We start from the raw sequence: 16,919 nt of genomic DNA, 5'->3' as shown, positions 1-16,919 counted from the left end.
GTATAAAGTAATCTGAGTTCCAGAGGGAAAAAAAAGAACCGGAAATAGGTTATCATAACACATTTCCAAACTTTTTCTAAAGGGTCTGTCAACTAACGCCTGCTTCCAGCAGCGCTGCAGAAAACACAAGCACCACAGTCAGTGTTCAGCCTTTCACAGATAACAGTACGTAAAACAGTACATCCATCTGTACACCAGGTGGTGCTCTACACAACTTTACTGCCATCTATCCTGTAACACTGCTCCATTCACAACTTCAACATTTTCACTGAGGATATTGTCATTACAAATTAGCAGCAATGTAGTAGCGTGTGTTTATCAGAAACAAAAAAAAATTACTTCAGAGGGAAGGGCATCTTTGGATGAAAAAGTTGTTGCATGTCAGCACAATTGTTTTGGCAGGTAGGAAGGCCATGGATACAGCTGCTCACCCTTCCACTGCTGCTTGGCTGCTCTCTCTAGCATCTATGAAGCTGGTTTTCACCTAGTATGCACAGAGAGGAGTCGACATACAAAGACAAGTACCCCCACTAAGTGAGCAAGAGGGGGTTTTGAATGGTGGGGGAGCCAGCAATCTCAAGTAGGGCAGAAACTACAAAAGAAAAGATCATGGATGGGGGGGGGGGTACATACAGATTTACAAGGGGAGAATAAGAAAGATGTTTCCAGGATTAACCAGCGTATCAATAAGCACACTCAGAGATGTTACACTTTTCTATGAAGGAAGGAGGGAGGTTGTGGTGTGGGTATGACACTTTTACGAAGGGGACAACAACATTGATATGTCAGGAAAACACAAGCCATAGAAGGATATATTAGACTAGTAAAAAGGCCTGCCCATTAAATGAACACTAGGCCACGGCCGCAAAACCCGGCAACGTGCATACCAATGCGTCCTGCTCACCCCTTCTTCCACCACTGTCCGAAGTATATGCACACAGGGAGAGGTTGCTTGCTTGGCAGTTGGAAAAAGTTATTTCCCACAATGCAATGAGGTTCTCAGACAGCAAACTGTCAAGTCTGGAAGCTGGGACACATACACACAAGGACAGGACGCATAGACACAGGGGTTTTATTATGTGTGACTAGTGACCGTCAGTAATACACAGCCGGCCGCGCGTGTGCACGCCCGCCGCTCGCGCGCACACCTGACCACCCCTTCTGGCCCCCGTCCGCCTCCCGGCAGTGTCTCTGCGTCATTAGGTAGGATAACCTATCTCAACTGTCAGACCACAAGTACCGTAAGTCCAGCTAATCACAGGATTTTGACATGATCCACAATGGCATCCCTAGCAACAAGTGTTATACTGAGCAGTAGACGAGGGGTACCACTTTCCTGTTCCAGCAATTAGATCAATGTACGTTCAGCAGTGCACTCTCATACACAGATGAGGGGGTACCACATCCCTGTTTATAAATGTGCATGTTAATAAAAAGATTGCCTGCTTATCAAGACACCTGATATGGACACTGGACTCACCTGACAATTGGAGTGATCCTCAATGTGCCTGCAGAGATCCTCAATAAAGGTCTCCATGCTGACAGGAGACACCATGTCCGCTTTCTTGGTCAGAATGTAAACATTTAATTCAAAGTGATGTTTCACACAGCCGTCAGGTAAATGCTCCACATGGGAAGGGTCACTTGGGAGAGGCGTTCCACTGGAGGAGTCCCTGCAAAACAGCAAAATGATATATAGATTTATAAAAAGGAGCATATATAACTATATAACTAAGCACATTTTCAGCACATATCCCTGGTATCACACAACATCTTGTAACAGCGTTTAACTTACATTAAATGATGTGCAGCGATCTGCAGCGATCACGACCATCATTTCGGTCATGATCGCGGACGATCGTTCCAATTTCCCTAGACTCCCACGCAATAGTACCAGGATGGTATTGCGGCCATCACATGCCATCGTGCGTACCCACGGCAGACGATGGATGGGGAGCTATCGGATTGCGGGTCACAGGTAGTTCCCCCGATCCATATTCTGCTATATTCAATAAAATGTGTTTTTCTACTTTTTATAATCCATACAGTTATATTTGCTTTTGCGCACAAGTAGTATTAATTTAGAAATCACAAGTTCCCAAAGTACAGTTTATTTGCTCTGAAAGCTGCCATTGCATATTATTCATAGCTACAGTATTTATATATTGTAATGGACCCAGTGAATTTTTCTGAGCTGTGTCTGATCTGCCCATGGTATGCTGGGTACATACGATACAATTTTCTGGCAGATTTACCTGCCAGATCCAACATGTCCCATCTGAATTTAGATCAATTGTCCGATCGATTGTCCGATTGATTTTCCATTCACTTCTATGGAAATCAAGCGGAAAATTGATCGAAAATCAATCGAAATTCAGATTGGACATGTTGGGAAAAAAAATCAATCTGGCAGGTAAATCTTCCAGAAAATTGTATCATGTGTACCTAGCATTAGGAGTTTCACCACTGCCAGGGAATGTTTACATTCCTCTCTTGCTACAATTAAGTAAACACAAGAGAATGTTATCACCTCTTGCGATTTGGATCTCACTGCAGTGAGCTTTCTATTGAAAAAGTAAAGGTGCCCATCCTCAACGATCTTCTGTTCCCCCGCCGCCAGTTAGTTTCGCTTAGGTAGACTTGCAAGTCAATGGGCCACTGCTCCCGCACAGTCCTGCCACGCGTAACCTTATTTGCGTTCCTGTCCGCAATAGCGTTCTGCGCCGACACAGGGTGCTATTGCGGACTGGAACACGAGTGACGCTACGCGTGGCAGGAGCTGCACAGGTGCAGTGGCCTGTCAGCAAAACCGAAACTAGCTGGCAGCGGGGAAACGAATGATCGTGGAGGCCCAGCTCAGGGCAGGATGGTTGCAAGGGGCTAGCAGAAGCCCCAGGTAAGTGAAAATCTGTTTTGCTTTTTGTTTTTTAACTTTAGTTCCACTCCTGTGTTTAATTGGCTGAATGCTGTTCTGCTATAAAAAAAAAATGTGGTAGTATATTATATGCTGTAAATCTTTTACGATGGGTTTCATGCCGCTTAAAGAGTACAGATGAGAGAAAGGCAATAACCATTTACCGGTTGGATGTACAAAGCTGAATGCCCAGGGAAATCTAAAGGATGCCATACACTGGTTGATTGCAACCAGATCGACCAACAGACAGATTCCTCTCTGATCGAATCTGATCAGTGAGGAATCTAATGGCTGCCCATACATTGCACACAGATTTTTAATCGATTTCAGCATGAAATTGATTCACAACCTGTGGAACTGCCGCTGACTCTGCCTGGCTCGCTGCCCCTGCTCCACCGGCCAGCAGCAATACATTACCTGTCCGCTGGCGTAAGCCCCAAGTCTGTGCTGTCCCGGCAGACAGGTGATGTATTGCTGCGTCAGTTGTCACCGACTCTAACGCCACTAACGACGCAATCCCAAGCTGCCAGCGATCGAGTGAACAGTGATCAAATCTGCTGTATACAGGTGGAAAATTGACGTAGTCTATGGGCACCTTAAAGAGAATCTGTACTCTAATATTCTTACAATAAAAAGCATACCATTCTATTCATTATTTTCTCCTGTGCCCCTCTGTGCTGTTTCTGCCACTCTCTGCTGCAATCCTGGCTTGTAATTAACAGTTTTAGGCAGTGTTTACAAACAAACTAACCAGCTTCTAATAGGCTCAGCTAAGCATAGTGTATGAGTCATTCAGAGTATGCAGGGGGCCTGCAGAGGGTGTGTATCGCTTCTACCAATCACAAGCAGCCCTGCACATTCCACACAATCAAGCTTTAGCCTGACAAACAGGACAGAGGAAAGATACATTGATTTATTATAGAGACAGTGCAGTTAGGAAAGACTGCAGTAAGCCAGAGCAGATTAGAACAGGCATAGGAACTTATAGGATAGAAGAACTAAGGCTGAAAAAATTGTTACAGAGTCTCTTTAATATAACATAAATCTGGAGAATTAAAGAACTCCAGCCTAAACAAACATACTGTCATTAAGTTACATTAGTTATGTTAATTCAAAGAGATAGGTAATGTAATATCTTACCCACCCTGTTTTAAAAGAACAGGCAAATGTTTGATTTCATGAGGGCACCCATCTTTTTGGTTGAAAGGTGACAGGGAGCATGAGATAGTTCCAACTGTCCCGTGTGTTGATCACTCCTCCCAGTTGGTAGGCAACGTGAACAACATAGGAAATCCCATCATGCTCTGCACAGCATCAGGGAAAAAAAGCCCGGGCTTTTTTCTTTGATGGGTGGAGCTAAGCTAAAAATGCAGCTAAAAATTATGCTTTGGTAAGAAAAACAAAGTTCTGATGCTGTGAAAATGTCAAACACCAAGCCTTTTCAGTTCTGCTGAGTAGATTTTTAGTCCGGAGGTTCATTTTAACCTGTGGGGTCTTGTTGCATCTCACAGCTGGAAATGAAAGGAGATTCGCATATTTCAGCAGTGATGCACTGGGAGACATCTCGGAGCTCACCAACCTGAATTATTGCAAATACTTTCTGTTTTAAGAAAGCAAACTTGTTTTCCATAGCATTTTAGTAAGAAGGCTTTTTGGTCCTTTGTAGCCCCTTACATACTCCAATGAGTTCTCGTTCACCATGGGCTTGCTGGGTGGTCTGTAACTCTGTGACCAACATATCCGAAACAGTCTGTATGCATGTTGGATTAGTGTGGCTCTGAAATATTAACAAGTTGACACATCATTGCATTCAAACGGATCTGGAGGTGTATTTGGCTTACAGGGACAACAAAGGGTAATTTGCCTATTTCAGCAGTGATGCAGTGTGAGACATATGTGCCAAAAATAATTTCCGGGTACAACCCCCGTTGTACTTGGCGAAATAAAATGATTCTGATTCTGATCTCGGAGCTCACTCAAACCTGAATAATTGCAAATACTTTGTTTTAAGAAAGCAAACTTGTTTTCCATAGCTTTTTGGTCCTTTGTAGCCCCTTTCCTATCCTGATGTATACATGCATTAGACATAGGATTCATTTAAGAAAATAGGAAAACTGCCCTAACGTCATACACATATAAGCTGCTGAGGGGCTATTATTGGTCACTAAACACAGTTTGATGCTGTGTTTCACAGACTGTATGTGACAAGCAGTTTCCCCTTCACTGACACAGATTGCTTTTGAGTGATGAAAATAACCAGCTGTTAACCGCCCTCAAACTCTTAGTATGGCTGGAGATACATCGGAGAGCGTTTTTCGTGTTTTCATTTTTTAAAAAATGCTTCCATTGACGTGCATTAAAACTGCGACAATTGCAGCAATCACAATGTTTCAAAAATATTGCAATCACAGCTATTTTACTGTGATTTGAATGGATTTTTTTTTTTTTTTTTTTTAATGAAAATGACCTGAAACACTCTTCGGTGTGACAGGGCCCTTTGATCTTATTGTGTGGATGAGTTTGGGCCAATTAACAGGTTAAACAGGTCCTCTGTATTTTTTTTATTATTATTTATAAGTGCATAAATATATTCATTTGGCCTATCAGATTTCATTGTTTACTGTATTTCCAGCTTAGTAATGAATCTCAATGATTCTATTTTTATGGCATGTGTAATTATATTTGTCTACTCAGATCTGTATCCGATTTTAGCATTGCAATTGTTGAGCAACATACAGGTCGCCTACCAATGTCCGTATCACACCAGCCATGGAAACACTGAACTGTCTGCAGCTAAAATGTAAAGTTCCCATAAATACAGGTCACGTCAATTTTACGACAGCACTATTAGCAAAAAAATATACCACAGCCTTTCTTGGATGCCATAAAGGATTCATAAACAGAAATATTACAGCGCACCTTTTCCACCGACTCCTTCCAATAATGCAAGTATCTATATTATTTTAAAGCGGTTAGGAAAATTCACAAAAGCTGCCAAGATTGAAACAACCTTCGAGGCACTCATAACAGCTGCATGTGCCGGACGTTCATTCCAATAATATAAAAATAAAGAGCGGCTTAAGGTGCCTATTATAAAAGCAAATCTGTAAAAAGAACTAACATCTTATCTGCATTGGAACTGCTCTCTGTTATGATGCAAGAAACATGTATGCAGGAGGCTAGCACTGCCCAGTGAAGTGAAAGGGAACGATACTTAATCAGTATTTTGAAACTACAACACAGGTGACTCCCCATAGCAACTCCCAGAATTCCTGCCCACAAAGCTCAGCCAATCGCTTCTATAGAAACCGGTAGGGATACAACTGTGGGGCACAAATTATAAACAATTCACCCCCTTGTAAGACATTTAGCCTAAACATAATCAGAAGAATTATCTAAAATGCAGTGATGTGATTCCAAATGCAGTTTATTAAATAAAGTATAGGTGCCAATTAGAAGGTTGTTGCCTGTAACTTCTGGTTCCAGCATGCTTGGATGCCAGCCGGGATTCAGAGCATGGAGGAGGCCCCTTGGGAGGAATTGCACCGAGGTGCCACAGCCCGTACAGACATCAGGGAACAGAGGTTTGTGATGACTCCAGCCAACAGCCTGAAACCTGAACAGGCATCCTCTTTCTTCTGTACCAGTCAAATCATAAGCAATCCACCACAGTGGAATCTTTTGGTTCATTGCACTGCAGCCATTAGCTCAGAAAAGTTTTAAAGCCCACATGAAAATTATCATGTAATATTCCTGTCCAGGATGATTGGCCTTGTTGTGACTCTGGGGCTAGCCCCCATATCTAGGGCTATGCAAGAAGTTACCACTAGCTTCATGATAACAGATCTGGAGGTTCTCATTTTTCCTGTGTGAGAGATTTATTACCCTTCCTATGGACTCCATATATGCAGGTTATAATCTCGATTCAGTGGCCCAACACTTTTTCTTTAGTCTTTCTCACCCGCCTGAGATCAGCATGTGTGACTGTCACAAGTGGCTGCCAGTTACAAGACATTGGCCTCAATTCCCTAAGCTTATCTCCTGTCTTTAATAACGTTTCTAGAGTGGTCACCATGGTGATAAGGCATGTAGTATTCAGTAAACATTTTATCTCAGGCAAACCTAAAATTAACTCTTCTGTCTAAGTTAACTCTTCAATCCTTAAAATAACTCCACAGTTAAAGACAGGCTGTTTATTAACTGCGTGTGAAAATAACTACAGAGGAGGTAACTTAAGGAATGAAGAGATAAGATAACTTACTGTGTGGAGGGAAGTTTTCTCTTGCCTTATCTCCAGCATGATCTTAGTGAATTGAGGCCATTATCAGGGTGATAGTTGCTAGTTTCTGAATCTGCCGCCAACAGCATGTAGCCTGGAAAGGATTCGGGCCTATTTCCACTAGCAGTAAATAGCAGCAATTATCCGCACCAGATTTTGGAAGCGTAATCGCAGCCTATTGAAATCTTTTGTGATGTCTGTTTTCTGCAGCACGCATCCAAATTCCCATAGCCGTGCATGGCAATGCAAAGGGATACAGATGCTAATTTGCATCAGTATGGGTGCTCAGTGGAAACATACCCTCAAATAAATGCAGCATCTGCAGAGTTGGAGAGCCTCAGTTCCAAGCAACAAACCTGCAATGCCACCCGGGGCAGCCTGGCATCTCGCTTCAAATGCAAGCGTGCAGAAAGGCATTTGTTGACTTTCAGCAGTGCTTCCCGGCGTGCAGCAGTTTTAAATCCGCAGGGGGACACGGAAGCGTGGTGGTTAACAATCTGCTTCCAGAATCAAACACGGCATCTGCGCAAACTCCGGATAACGCTGGTTAGTAATGGTACAGGCAGCTGTCCATTCATCTGAATGAACAGCATTTAAATGATGAGTGCCAAGGCCGTCGTTTGACGTTGCAGAACTATCCATGTGAACCAAATCTAACAAAAGCTAAGAGCAACAAACTAGGTAATATTTCAGGTCTTTACAATTATGTTTACTTATCTCCAGGAGAATATGCTTATAGAAAGCCATACTGAACATGTAGCCACAAGCTCATAAAAGCGTGATAAACAAAACAGATGCAACATTTCTCATCAGATATTCCTGAGGACTTTATTGAACTAAGGGGTGGAAATAAGAGAGGTAAATGGGTAGAGTGTTTATTTCTGTGCACTATGCTTATATAAAGCCCAAGTACAGGATTACAGTACTGGATGGGGTAGAAGGGGATACAAACACTTTAGCTTTTTTACTTCCCATGAGAGAGATCTGCCCTCACTATTTGTCCCTGGAGCTTTGTGACTATAATAAGTAAACTGGTGGTCCCAGAGACTTGAATATGAAATAGATATAGATATATATCTCCTTGTTGTACATTATACATTTTTCTTGGCTTGTTACTGGCTCCATCATGGGTGAGAGAGATTTCTCCACTTCCTGACTGGAGAGGAAATTAGAAAATACGTTCACATGGAGATAGAGGGTAACCAAAAAAAAAAAAAAAAGAAAGAAAACAAAAAGAAAGAGAACCTCTAAACCCTCACAACTATTTAAGATTCTGGAGGCTGACTTTGTGGCCATGTCTGTTCTATGACCATTGCAGTGCCATTGTCTCCATGAGCAGGAGCAGCACTGGCATCTATGGCACATAGACGAGATGTTATACAATGTATCTGTTATTGAGTGATACATTTCTGCATAGACATACTGTAGCCAGCAAGGTCTCTGCACCATGTTGCTATTTTGACATGGCTTTCAGTGATGGAAGATACAAAGACAGCACAGTGGTTCAGTTGTGTTTGTACTGAATTGTTCACATCTACTTTGGCCAAATGCTGCCCACAGAGTCTTTTTAGTGGCCACCAAGCTCATCTTTTAACCCTCCTGGCGGTCTATTAAAAACCGCCAGGGGGCAGCGCAGCAGTTTTAAAAAAAAAAAAAAATTAAAATCATGTAGCGAGCCTGGGGCAGCGGCATCCGCCCACTTCGATCGCCTCCGGCCATCTGCGTTCAGGAAACGGGATTTCCTGGAGGGCTAGGGGTAGGGGGAGGTGGCGCGGCGAATCGGCGCAGAGGCGATCGGTGTGCTCAAGCAGCTAGCAAAGTGCTAGCTGTGTGCAGCAAAAAAAAAAGGGCCTGAGAAATCCTCCTGCGCGGCTTACCCTGAACTACGCTCGGGGTTACCGCCAGGAAGGTTAAAGAAGAGCTGTCAGCCAAACTATCTCAGAAAAGAAAAAACCCATATATAAGTAGATAAATACTTGCTCTACTTACATAATATACGTATTTCACTGTCCACATTTTGATTTTAGTGATGTCTCTACAGTTTAAAAAAAAAAAAAAAGAGAATCCTTAGCATTTCCCATTTTAAAGGGATACTGTAGGGGGGTCAGGGGAAAAGGAGTTGAACTTACCCGGGGCTTCTAATGGTCCCCCGCAGACATCCTGTGTTGGCGCAGCCACTCACCGATGCTTCGGCCCCGACTCCAGTTCACTTCTGGAATTTTAGACTTTAAAGTCTGAAAACCACTGCGCCTGCGTTGCCGTGTCCTCGATCCCGCTGATGTCATCAAGAGCGCACAGCGCAGGCCCAGTATGGTCTGTGTCTGCGCAGTACACTCCTGGTGACATCAGCGGGAGCGAGGACACGGGCGTGCAGGCGCAGTGGTTTTCTGACTTTAAAGTCAGAAATTCCAGAAGTGAACTGAAGGCGGGGCTGGAGCATCGGTGAGTGGCTGCGCCAACACAAGATGTCTGCGGGGGACCATTAGAAGCCCCGGGTAAGTTCAGCTCATTTTCCCCCGACCTCCCTACAGTATCCCTTTAAGTGTGGCTATTTTAAAGACAATCCTGATTCTTTATAAATACAATAAATAAAATGTAATTTCCTCCCTTACTCTCCTCTGCCTGATTTACCCGCCCTTCACTATAGAAAGTGCATTGTCTCAGCATGAGAAATATTGGCCAGAGAGGAACAGAGGTGTGGAAGGGGAAAACCGGAGAGAAAGAGTCTTCAGCCAATCAGGATGAATTAGTCAAGTCTGAGGGGAAGTAGAGAAGCAAAAAAAGACAACCCAGCATGCCCTGCAACTTCCTTTTTGTGTACCAAATTGTGTGTGCACCAAATAAGAGTCAGGTAAACTGGGGAATGATCATTTATCAACAAGAAAAGGAAGAGTGATTTTAACTTCTGGACTGCCTGGTTAGCATCCTTATTACTTGTTTACCAGATAAAAATAAATAATTGATTTTCCATTTTATGCCCAACAATGACATTTTAAAATGTATTCATTGCGACCCTCAGTCATAATATCGATCGCTCGGGACCGCTAACAGAAAGCTGCTTTCCAGTTCAATCAAATTAATGGAATCAATCCGAATAAAAAACAAAAATGTATTTGATCAATACTACGATTGAATCAGAGAATCTGTTGTCTGAAGAATCATAAGCAATTAAGCCAGAAATGTGCCACCACAAATTGAAGTTACTGCTGTGTCCTTCACAACATATAAGCGCACATGGGCCCGATGCATTTAACTGCAGTAAGATTGCAATGCGGAGGCAGCGCACAGCAATTTTACTCATCCTACCTCAGACAGTGTAGCACGAGTTGCCCGATTAGCGCAAACAGCATTATCTAAGCAACGAGAGTGTTACTTTGCATGTGTTACCCCAGCAACATGAGTCATGCTAATTCGGCAGCTTGCGCTACGTTTTCAGCGGTAAAATTCTCATTGCATTGTCTGCACAAGGCAGTCTTATCACAGTTTAGTGAATCGGGCCTATCAGAGCTGAAGTAAGGACACAATATCCTCATATTGTATTGTATTGTATATGTAACACTAAAGAGAAATGCAGGTAGGCTAAGAAAAAAAGGAAGTGCCTCATAGCTGCTTTTTGATTTTCTACATTTACATCTGAAAGGGGTCATTTTTGCCTGAAAGCGGGGATCACATGGTCATCCCAGAAAGCAGATGTAAAACACTTCCTCTTTTCTATCTTGCATTTCATTTAAAGAGAAACCCTCTGTATTCATTCATAATGTTGCAAGATGATGTAGCTAAAAATGAGCTAGGGCTAATTTAGAGTGCAGCTGTGGCTAATTTAGAGTGCAGCTGTACTGCATAAGTGCTGATATTGTAATTCAGCATTTTATATTTTCAGTGTTCTACAGAGCACCTTCTCATGTCATTAAAGGAAACCCGAGGTGAAAATAAACTAATGAGAAACAATTGCATCTATCCTCCTCCTCCTCCTACTAAAAATGACTTTTTTTCAGGTACCCCAGTTTTATTTTATATTTAAATCCACTTTTTAAGTTTTTACTGTTTCATGGCCTCTTCTTACTGCCACATTCATTGAGGTATACCAGAGATAAAATCTATAAACTACTGATCCTTTTTATCTCTTTCCTGCTCTCAGAAGCTATTTACTGCCAGGTAAGTGTTTTATGGCTAGAATTCCTTATCCATGAGGGTTATGCTATAGTCCAACCCGGTCCCGACCCAGACAAATGGTCACTTGCATACCTGATTTTTAACTCTTGCATGTGTGTGCTAGGCACTGTACATACACATGTCTATCTCACCATGTCACCTCGGGTATCCTTTAACTGCTTCTTAGAGCAGCTTGCAGCCTGGTACAAACCATGCAGTTTTCCCATCAGATTGACCAAAAATGTCCTGTTTGATAATTTCCAGCATGTGTGGTCCGCTTCTGATTTAAAATCAGCTACCAATCTAATAGGAAAATTGCATGGTGCGTACCAGGCATAACATCCCTTTCCTGCTCAATGGTCAATTCAGGGAAGGAAAAACATAGCTGGTTTTGAGGAGGTGGGAAGAAACAAAAATATTAAAATATACAAAACTCACTGCATGCAATGTCATAAACCAAGCTAGAAGCTTGGCATGAGTGACATAAGACAAGAGTGCTAGCCAACTTGTCACTAGGCTTCCATCCACTTCCCCTGAAATCCAGCTGTAAGAAATGGCCATTAAAATGCTAATAAGCCTGGCTTGTATGCAAATCGTATGCAGCTCATACTGGGCCAATAAACTGGGCCAATAAAATGCACTTCTGATAACTGGCTCAATTCTGAGCTGCATACAGTATGCATAAAATTTGCATGCAAGTAAGAATTATTAGCATTTTACTGATATGATCAGGCGATAAGCCCTATCCTAGAAAACAGACTCCTGCAAATAAGTGGGGAAAATCCCAGTGGTTCATTACCCAAACAACTACACGCTATTGATTGTTTCAGGTGATAGTCTACTGCATGTTCAGGTGTACCCGGATGTTGGCAGCTTTCTTGTCTGCAGCGGTGTTGAAAATTCCTGCCTGATTGCCATTATATTTCCCAGAGACATCTGGAACTGCATGCCTACCGCTCATCCGGTTTCCCTCTCCACGGGGGAAAAACATGTGGCTTGGCAGGGACGATGGTTGCTAAACTGTCACTCAAAACCTTCTCTATAGATTACTTCAGGCAAGAAAAACCTGAAGTGTGAGAAAGGTACTAGGACATAACAGCCATTTCAGCCAACTCTGCTACAAGAAAGAACTTTTGTTATTAGAACATCAGTGATGAGAACATCTTTTCTCTTCCACTGCTACTGTGGTCATTTGCTTCTTAACTTCTGCACTGAAGTTATCTCCCCACCAGCACTGGACTTAATCACAGCGAGTTTCCTTTCAAATGGGTACGTTTCTAAAACATACCCAAGCTAACACTAAAAACGGTAGTGTGCACTGTCCTATTAATTAAGTTAATTAACATTACATATTAATTTAAGTTAATGTCCTATTAATGCAAGTTTTACACTTAGGTGTTTAGCTGCACAAACTGCTTACAAAACGGTCCCTTAGGGCTTCTTCACACTACAGGAGCTTTCCTAAGCGCTTTGTGATTTTAAAAGCTTTTGCTAATGTTGACGCTGCGTAATATGTTGGCGCTTTATAAATACAATACATAATAATAAGTGTGTGTTCACACTGGAGCGATGGGGTTTTGTAAAAATCACCCATAGCATTGCATTAGCAAGAGTTTTTAAAATCTCTAGCTCTTAAAAAGTTCTTGTAGTGGGAATCAGCCCTTAGGCCTGTTTCACATGGGAACTGTATGCTTGTCGGGCAGCCTCCCATCTGCTGGACACAGAGTACCTTCCAGCTTAATGCAGTTGAATGGCAGGGTTTGTAATCCTATGCTTGTCAGGGTCTGACACAAGATGCTTTTACCCCTCAGCAAATAAACACACGTATCAGTGCTGTCCCGCTCAGATGTGACGGATGCAGACACTGCCCATGCCAAACGCGCCTGGTCGGTGTGCATGAGCAGCTCACAGGCAGTGAATTCACTGCCATCAACCTCCCATGTGGAAGAGGCCTAACAGCCATGTATATTGGTGCATCACAAAGAATTGATTTATTATGACAGGTGCAAAGAAAATAAACGCAAACAGCCACAGCAGCTCTGAACCCTTGCTTTATTTGGCAGCTAAAATCTGGTTATTCTGCACAACTCCACCACTTTTGCTCTAGTTTAATTTGCATCTGTGTGTATAAATCAAGCCTATCAACACTATTCTCTGCTGCTCTACTCGGTCACATTTTCACAGTGGTTAAAGGCAATCATGTGCAAGAAAGTGCAAAACATTACCCATGCAGTTTTCTCACCATTTCAGCTTGGCTGCCTGTGTAGCTAGAATTACAGATTATAGACTGTTATTATACACAAATATTTGATTTTCATTTGACATCCAGCTCAGCTTGAGCTCCGATTATCTACTGACTTGTAGTGCAATGGCTGTAACAAAGCAATGCATGATTTCTCACCCAGAAGCACAACAAAGCTACAAACGTGCCAAGTTCACCTAAATGCTATATTATCTATCTGTTCTCCAAGTCTAATTTAACAGGACAGCACCAAAATGCTGCCAGTGCGGCAGACGTATCCAGACTTGAGCAACCCGCTGCACCTGCTGGTTTTATACACAGGAATGTTCCATAGAGGCAGAAGGGTGGCAAGCTTACTAGCAATACAGGTGTGTTGTGCTGTGTGTAACACAACACCTGGCAGATTGAAAACACCTTGCGTTCCAGCTAAATCCCCTGCTCACATGGACTGATTAACCCTCAGCACCGTGAAATGAAGGGTTTTTCACCTTTTTTATCTTGTGACAAAGAACACCAGTCACATCTAGACTCGAAACAAACAAGACAGATAAAAGGGTAGAAACGATTCTAGTACTCCAAAGCCTAACCGAAACCCGTTGCTGACTTTACCTCAGACAGTACCACAAAGAGTTCTCCTCCCTTCTAGCAGATCTCAAGATAACTGGAACTGTTAAGGTGAACTGAGCATGAAACAGATTTCCTGCTTCGCCCACAAGGGAGGGAACAGAACTAAGCTGACTTGCAAAACATACTCTAATAACAGCTAAATGATGTGGTGTCATTATTAGTAATACAAACAATAAGCTTTAAGAGCTGTATTACCTTATACTGGAGCATTATGCAATAAGTTACTACTATGCTGCTATGCACTAGCAACTGACTAAGCTCTGGCAGGCCACAACTGTGCTGTTAGTGGCCAGGGCTTGTGGGTGTACACCCATCTCAAAACCGCAAGACCATACCAATGAATGAAAATAAGCAAGCATGATAAGAACATATTTTACATAACTGCCCAGTCACAAACTGGTATTCTGTGCACAGCTGGTTAGTATCGACCTATATACACAGTAGGTAGTGGTCAGTGATGCAAATGGTTCCAGTTTTCATGCACATTTATACAGCTTAAAAAAGGACTGATTATAATTTCTTAGTAATGTACATGGACGCAAAGTTGATTTGTTATATGATGCAAATTATCTGCAGGATGTTTAATTATTAGCATCTTTGTGGACGTCGCTAAAATACAACTAGCAAAGCAAACCTTTTAAAGAGAACCAAGTGCCACTTTTTCCTGCAGTTTGTCCTGGTTTCTAATAGCTATAGGGGCTGCTATGTTCTTCCCTCCCCTTCTAGCTGCCCATCATTTATCCAGGGGAAGGTTTGAAGCATAGCGTTCTATTTCTCCATACTTTTCATTTATTGCATGCTTCACTGTATGCGATGCAACATGATAACATGCGATGCCACTTTTATATTCCATTGCATTCCTGCTTTCACAGTGAGCTCAATGGCCACTGTGAACGCAGTCTTGGCAATTTCACACAAAAGTAATTTAGTAAGCACTCAAGAAAAAAAAACGATATGTTTTTATTGGGCACTTTCCAATTTTTAGTGTGAAAGTGCTCATAGTATTCATATTATACAAGTTAATTTCCCATTAACAGGATGGTTCACACAACTGTATACAACACAAACTTTGTCTCAGTGTTTATTAACCTGTTAGCAGCAAGCCACCACATTAAAAACGGCAAGCTGGAGTCTCTTAATGGCTCCAGGACTTTTTAATGCGTCACTTGCCATGCATATGCCCACCGCTCGTACCCATCAGGACACAGAGATCCATGATTGGTGAAGAGGAACAAGCATTCCCTAACCAATCGCAATGCCCGGAATGAATGGACATGCCCACTCAAAATAAAGGAAGTAGTAAGAGCATTGTAAAATGTATAGAGAAAAAAAAAACTTTCTGGTAAACCAGGATGTAATTATGGAACAGACCAAAAAAAAAAACATAAATGACACCTATTATTTCCAAATAATATATTGCCGCCATACATTGTACTAGGAACATAACTGAAATGTTGTGATAGCCGGGACTAACAGGGCAATAAAATATGTGCGTTTTACTTACAGTAGCATTGCTTATTTTAAAACTATAGGGGATGGAAATGAAAATAGTGTATTTTTTTCTTGTTTTTTTCAGGGCTGTGGAGTCGGAGTCGTGGAGTCGGAGTCGTGGAGTCGGGCAATTTTGGGTGCCTGGAGTCGGAGTCGGGAAAAAATGCACCGACTCCGAATCCTAATGAATTTGTAACTGTAATTAAAATAGAAAATATGATGAAATGTTCTATTTCTCAGATAATAGTCATTAAAAATAATGTATATATACAGTATTTATACAGTAATAGCTGTGCTTAGTCCACAAAAATGAAATAAACCAATCAAAATTAGTTACTTGTGCTGCTTCAATAAAGCAGTCCCCGTATTTTTAAGATCAGATATACATATCTGATTGTGACTGTATATATGATGTGTACACAGGAATCTCATATATACTAAATAACATCTATGCTGTAAGAATAAAGCCTGATGTGTAGCTGTGTCACTAATAGAGATGGTCAACGAGATGGAAATAATTCTGCACTGATGCTGATTTATGCAAATGTATGCACTCCCTTTGCTGATGAAATCAAATAATTTGATATGTTAAAATTTGGTTTGGTGACTACAAATTAAAGGGTAACTGAGACGGATGAAAAGTAAAGTTTTATACATACCTGGGGCTTCCTCCAGCCCCCTTCAGGCTAATCAGTCCCTCGCTGTCCTCCACCACCCGGATCTTCTGCTATGAGTCCTGGTAATTCAGCCAGTCAGCGCTGTCCGGCCGCATGCCGCTCCCACAGCCAGGAACATTCTGCACCTGCGCAATAGTGCTGCACAGGTGTAGTATGCTCCTGGCGGCAGAGTGTGTGCATGCGCACTACGCCTGACTGGCTCAAGTACCTGGACTCATAGCAGAAGATCCAGGTGGTGGAGGAGGACAACGAGGGACTGATTATCCTGAAGGCGGCTGGAGGAAGCCCCAGGTATGTATAAAACTTTAATTTCATCTGTCTCAGGTTTACTTTGTTACACAGTAGTACTATACTCTACATATGCACTCCCCACAGAGCTGCAGGGAATCCACTGAGAATGCTGTCCACATTGAACACAGAGGTGTTGTCTGTTTACAATCTCCTCATTCCCCTGCAGAGTACCTGCACATCATTCTTACATGTACCCACACTTACATTGCCTAGGGCAGGGGTCTCAAACTCAATTTACCTGGGGGC

At 42.2% G+C, this 16,919-nt stretch overlaps 1 protein-coding gene across 8 annotated transcripts in view; it reads right to left on the bottom strand.

Annotated features, from left to right (window-relative positions):
* The window catches only part of AKAP13 (A-kinase anchoring protein 13), a 384,453-nt gene that overhangs the window by 193,138 nt on the left and 174,396 nt on the right, over window positions 1–16,919 (bottom strand). For all 8 annotated transcript variants that reach the window (XR_011030254.1, XR_011030251.1, XR_011030255.1 and 5 more), the window contains one exon: window positions 1,481–1,673. Coding sequence is in view for 1 of the 8 variants with exons in the window: in XM_068275158.1 (XP_068131259.1) it covers window positions 1,481–1,673 (193 nt within the window). In the remaining 7 variants the exon portion in view is untranslated. The remainder of the gene's footprint in view (window positions 1–1,480; window positions 1,674–16,919) is intronic.

The sequence above is a fragment of the Hyperolius riggenbachi genome, chromosome 3, assembly GCF_040937935.1.
Source record: "Hyperolius riggenbachi isolate aHypRig1 chromosome 3, aHypRig1.pri, whole genome shotgun sequence".
NCBI classification, from domain to species: domain Eukaryota; kingdom Metazoa; phylum Chordata; class Amphibia; order Anura; family Hyperoliidae; genus Hyperolius; species Hyperolius riggenbachi.
The sequence above is the reverse complement of the archived record's forward strand: the minus strand, read 5'-3'. Positions and strand labels throughout refer to the sequence as shown.